This window comes from Hemitrygon akajei, chromosome 16 (genome assembly GCF_048418815.1).
Source record: "Hemitrygon akajei chromosome 16, sHemAka1.3, whole genome shotgun sequence".
Lineage (NCBI taxonomy): Eukaryota > Metazoa > Chordata > Chondrichthyes > Myliobatiformes > Dasyatidae > Hemitrygon > Hemitrygon akajei.
Window position 1 is genome coordinate 26235895 of NC_133139.1, and position 6000 is coordinate 26241894.

Sequence of the window (6000 nt, forward strand, 5' to 3'; positions counted from 1 at the left end):
AACAATTTCAGTACAGACGGCAAAGAGACTGAAGCCAGAAGAGTTAAAAATGTACTCACCAAATACTTTGACCCATAACTTACTGAATAAATAAGTATACTCACTTTGTCCTTGTCCTTGCTTGTATGAAGGTGGTTTACCTATTTATGCAAGTGCTTCTCTGACAATAGATGTGTAACAGCCTAATGTAACATTGTATGGAAATACAAGATAACACTGATGCAGACATGTTTTATACATTTAACAAGGTGCTTTATTAATGCAACAGAGTTAGTCAGTTTTTCAATGTTCGTCATCAGCCGGGTCAATCTGTCCGTGAACTCCCTGTCGGTTGCCGCCGTACGCTCCAGTATTTGTGTTTTTTTAGTTTTAAGTTCTCCTGCACGAGAGCCAACGGCTGTCCGTCATTTTAAGTTTTTCTAGTCTGTAACTACACAAATGCGCACTTTTACGGCAAGATTCAACACCAAACATGTCGCTTGTTTTCGGTAGATGTGTCCTGCGCATGCGCAGGAGGAGGAGATTTGCCGAAATCCCCATTTCAGTGTGGATAGAGATATTTTCAAAAACGCATAGTGTGGACGCCTATCGTTTTTACACGAAACAGGTGTTTTCAAAATTATCCGGTCTAGTGTGGATGTAGCCTTAGTCTATATTATCTGGAGTATAAAATAATTACAGGAAAGGTGGTCGTTTGGATCCCAAAACCAAAGGGGTCATGCAAGCCCTTTAATCCCACTGCCCCAGGGAATCTGCCTCCGCACTTAGCATTGCAATGGATTCCTGACTCGTAACTGCTGACAACACACACAAAATGCTGGTGGAACACAGCAGGCCAGGCAGCATCTATAGGGAGAAGCACTGTCGACGTTTCAGGCCGAGACCCTTCGTCACGAAGGGTCTCAGCCCGTCTCGGTCTGAAATGTCAACAGTGCTTCTCCCTATAGATGCTGCCTGGCCTGCTGTGTTCCACCAGCATTTTGTGTGTGTTGTTTGAATTTCCAGCATCTGCAGATTTCCTCGTGTTTGCTCTAACTGCTGACTTCTTTTAAATAGACTTTCCTCTTTTCACTTTTTTGTGCATTCATTCTGTGTTGTATTGTTTTGAACTCTTCTGCCAATAACAACTTCTCTTTATCTGTTCTCTTCTTGATTTGTTTTTAAAAAAAATAACTTTTGTTACTTCTTCTCAAAACCTGCCCTGGTCTAAGAAGAAAACCACAACTTCTCCAGTTAATCTGCATTACTAAAGATCTTCATCTCTGGAATAATTTTAATTTCTTTTGTGACCTTGTAAACCCTTTTCATCTTTCTTGTAAAGTATTGAATGTAGGACTCCACTTCATTTGTAGCCATGATTTGTAATTATGATTTCTTTGTTCTGGAAGCTCATCACTATTATAAACATTTATAAAGTTGCTTAACTGGATGCATGTATAAGAAAGGTTTGCAGGAATATGTGCCAAACACAGGTAAATGGGACTAGCTTAGCTAGACAGCCTTGTCTACATGGATGAGTTGGACTGTGCCGTATAACTATGACTCTCAAGCACAGGATAATTTGTGCTTTCCCAATCTGCTCTACTATTTTCAAAGAACTTTTGCACATATGCCCTTAGACCTTTCTGTTCTTGTACCCTTTTCAAAAACGTATCTTTCTAATTCATTTCTTTGTTCTTTCTACCAAAATGCAAGAAAACATGACATACGTTCACCATTAAATCTCCTCTGCTAATTATTCCCCATTCTGCAGTCTTGTCTGCATTTCCTTGAAGAATGTAACTATCTTTCTCAGAATCTACATGGTTTTTTTATGCATTGAGAGACTCATACGGAAATTCACCCTGCAAAACCAGCTTCCTTTTTGGTTGCTAAGGCAATGCACAGGAACTTAGGATTTGTGAGATGCTTTGGAGTGTTTGTGAACAGCGTGTATTGGGTCACAGTAACTTACCACAATAAGTCATCTGCAGGCATATCTCAGAGGGCAGGTTAATGTACCATGTGGATTGTGAACTTGTGGGAAGGCTGCCAATAGCTGGAGCTCTGCCATGTCCATGAGCACCCATCTGCATTACTTGGCTACTTCCTTGAACACGACTTCTTTGTGTCGGTTGCTCTGAGATATTACTACCTCCTGGTGTAACCACTGGGTGGCAGAACAGGCTTTGCTCTTGCTGTGGAACCAGTCAGATGTATTTCTTTTCAGCAGCACTGTGGCCTGTTGACTTGGCATCAGTATGCTCCATTGGACTGGACACAATTTATGACTTCGTCATAGGCTCACAGCCTTTTGCAATATCCTAAGAATGTAAAAGGTAACATTGTGTAAATCCTAAACCAAAGTTAATTTTATTTCTCGTTTTAGCTACTTCTTTCCCACATTACGCCAGTGTATAACGCTGTTTTAGTGCTGATGGGTCTGACACTCTATCGCACTGGGATCAAAGATTCAAAGTACATTTATTATCAAAGTATGTACAAATTATGCAACGTTGAGATTCGTCTGCTTACAGGCAGCCACAAAGAAAAAGAAACCTGAAAGAACCCAGTTTAAAAAAAGATCAATGCGCAGGGGTGGGGGGAATGTTTATATTTTTTAAAAACACAATAAAAGCAAGCAACAGCATTCAGAATGAAATGGAATCCATAGACCCAGATCCTAGAGCAGCTGGAGTAGGCCCATAGTGGTCTCAGTTCATCACACAGCGGGGCAAATTGCCACAAAGCTCGCTGATACAGAGCCTGGTACAGCCTCAGCATTGTGGGGAGAGAGAGCATTAAATGTCATGGAGGAGTGAGCGGAATAAGCCCTACCCTTGCCTCCCATCCTGACAACCTGCCTTTTCAGTCCAAACGCTGGGTCGTCCCCCGGCATGAGGACCTGGGCCCCACTGCAGCCATACACTCCATGCCTGGACCTTGCTACTCAAACTGTGGCCGGCCCATATGCAGACTGTCCAAATTGGCTTGGCGCTTAGATCAATCCAACCTCACTCCTGTACTGGTGGAAACGGGTCAGGCAATACATGAGACTGAAGAACATTATTAGACAGAGATGTATCTGTGCTGAATATCATAAAAATTCAGCATTGGTGGGCACAGAAAAGCTTTTCTTCCCTCAGTTAGTTATGGCTATGTGTTGCAAAAGAACTAGCGACACCACGTAAAGTTCTAGAATTTCCACCAATTAGTTCAGTGACACGCTGTGTAATAACTGTACTGTGTTGGTGTAGCTCCTTTATATTCTTAGTTGATTATGTTCCTGTATGTGGAGTGAAATGTTGATTCATGAAGATGCATCATAGCCCCCATCCCCTGATCAAAAAGATTGCTGTTCCCCAACACACACACCCCATACCACCACCCACCTCTCCACTGGTCTGATTTGTTTTATTTTCCTCTCTCCCCTGCTCCACAGGATGGTGATAAGTTCTGGAAGATGCCAGAATGCTACATCCGTGGCAGCACCATCAAATACCTCCGGATCCCTGATGAAATCATTGACATGGTAAAGGAGGAGGTGCTTTCAAAGGGTAGAGGTCGAGGTGGCCTCCAGCAGCAGAAGCAGCAACAGCAGCAGAAGGGGCGAGGCGTTGGTGGAGGGGCTGGGCGAGGTAAGTTCTCAGCTTGATATATATAATGGCAGTGGCAGACCTGATCATAGCCAAGGTCATGGACTAATGGTTCGATTAAAAGCAGTGTTACGCAGTATAGTAATGCTCTTCACTGTTATTAACTCCAGCCATCTGTGACGAAAGACCATCCCCCGGCTGGGAAGCATCAGTCAGACCCCACTCTGGGCTCAGAGTGAAGGGGGAAAAAATCCTCATTCAGCCAGAGCTTGGGTTCTCCACTCAAAAGGCCTTCTTGGTTTATCATTGCTATTAAGGGTAGATTTGAACTCTTATTGCTGTTGGGTTGGGGGAGCACAGAGATTATAGAGCACCCAGTGTTCCTGATCACTTTCCAATACCCCCCCCCCCCCAAGTTTTACAGTCTTGGGATGTATCATAGCACCTCATAACCAACGCCATCATTATCATCAAAATACATAAAATATGCAGTCACTTCCCACAAACCCCAATGAACAGTTTACATTTTTAGTAATGTTCTTGGAAGGATAGGGATTGGCTTCCAATACAGCCAAGCTAAGCCACTTGCTGTTTACAATAGTACCATAAGTTGTTTGATGCTACCTGAGAGACAAGGCCTCAGCTTAATATCAAAACAGAAAATGGTGGAAATATTCAGCATGTTGGACAGCATCTCTGAAGAAACAAACATTTGTTTCTCTTTATCTCTCCCAGCTGTCTGACCTATTTATTCATAGAATTTTTTTTTGTTTCGCTATTTCAACATCTGCAATTTTATTTTTGCCTTTCAGCTCTGTTTAATGTCCTGAAGTTGTATTGCCTTAATAACTGATATGTCATCCTGGATTACTGTCCTGATTCTCTGAATTGGAGAGGATATGGGATTTTCTGATTCCTATAAGTTTTATGACTAATACCCAGCTAAAACTTGGGCTGGCTGGGACTAATTCCTTAGAGAGAGAGTGGGGGAAATCAGGGGTCAGTAGGGCCAGTTTATCATCTAACCTGTTGTGGGGGGGGGGGGGGGGGGACCCAGCACCCCAAATCTGCTGTAGGTTTTAGTGGGATCCACTCCTCTGGCTGAATTTGTTTTTAATCTGGGTGTTTTGAAGGTTGCAGATTGAGCTCAGTGTAACCCAGTACTTTTCGCTGTCAACAGGAGTGTTTGGTGGCCGTGGTCGAGGGGTGGGCGGAGCAAACCGAGGACAAGAGAAGAAACCGGGAAAACTATCGGGAGTGAAGAAGCAGTGAGGAGAACAACAAGTGTGCGTGCTTATGTGTGTGTGTGTGAGTGTGTGGGTGTGTGTGCGTGCGCCCATCCACTAGCTTCTGACGGTATTTGCTTTCTGTATAAATTGTGTAAATGAGTAACAAATCCACGACTGGAGATTGGTTACCTGGGTTTTGTAAATTATAAATAAATTGTGTTTGAAGGAAGTCTAAGGAGCAGACTTCTTTACCAGCAGTTTGCAGCTTAACCAGCAGTAACACTTCTTTGAATTTGAGAGACTGGAAAATAGGTTTATGTAGTCCAAGGATGGAGGCTGGTAGTCTCTCTCTGAGCAATGGGGCATTTGATTTGGAGTTCTGATCTGTGTGCAGGGAGAGCTTGAAAATGTTCTGGTGTCTGGGTGGCCTGCTGGGAGTGTTAATCCAATAGCAAAGCTGTCAGTTGTTGCTCTGTTATTATAGCCTCTCCCATGGATCAAGCTGCACCTCGGCCCACTGTCACTATACATGCTCTGTTTATTCAGAGAATTTTTAGTCAGCAGCAGTTGCCAGGCCATGATTCATCTGGGTGTGTTCTTGTATTTATTCTCCGAGATATGTCAGCTTGGAATTGCTGTTCTGCTTCGGATTGAAAGCAGGAGCTTGCATTTCTGAACCCCCACCCCGCCTGCCAATCACAATGATGTGACACCTGCCAGCTGCTTCCCATCACATTCACTGGCCCCAGTATGCACTCTTCATGGACGTAACTCCCCCCTGCTTAGCCATTTTCCAAACTCTTAATCCATGCTCTGACCTTTGCCCTTGCAATTGGTGACACAAACAGGAATAAGTATGGAGTTTGGTGTTGGGGGCAGATTGGGAGGTTTGGAATTGTTTTCGTGGGACAGTTAAGCTTATTTTCCCCCTCCACCCACTTCTGAGATGCTGAACGTCCACCCCTATCTCTTCCACTCGTCTTGGGGTAATTCAATCACAAGTCGTGGCTCATGTAGACACTCAACAGCTGCCTTTATTTACTGTCAGTATTTGATTTATTGAATCTTATCCCTTGTGTTCTGTAAACACTAAGCAGTGAGCAGAGAGGGAAACCCTCAAAAGTGACATTTCTTTAAACAAAATAATCAAACAGTGAAATGCTCTGCATTTATGAGTTGGTTTTGCACAATTTCTG

General features: G+C 43.4%; 1 protein-coding gene across 1 annotated transcript in view; it reads left to right on the forward strand.

The window, feature by feature from the left end:
* lsm4 (LSM4 homolog, U6 small nuclear RNA and mRNA degradation associated) overlaps positions 1-5033 on the forward strand; it is a 28788-nt gene extending 23755 nt beyond the window's left edge. Inside the window, exons 4-5 of the mRNA XM_073068479.1 lie at positions 3422-3617; positions 4756-5033. Coding sequence (XP_072924580.1) covers positions 3422-3617; positions 4756-4847 — 288 coding nt within the window. The 3' untranslated portion in view covers positions 4848-5033. The remainder of the gene's footprint in view (positions 1-3421; positions 3618-4755) is intronic.
* The last annotated feature ends 967 nt before the right edge of the window (positions 5034-6000 follow it).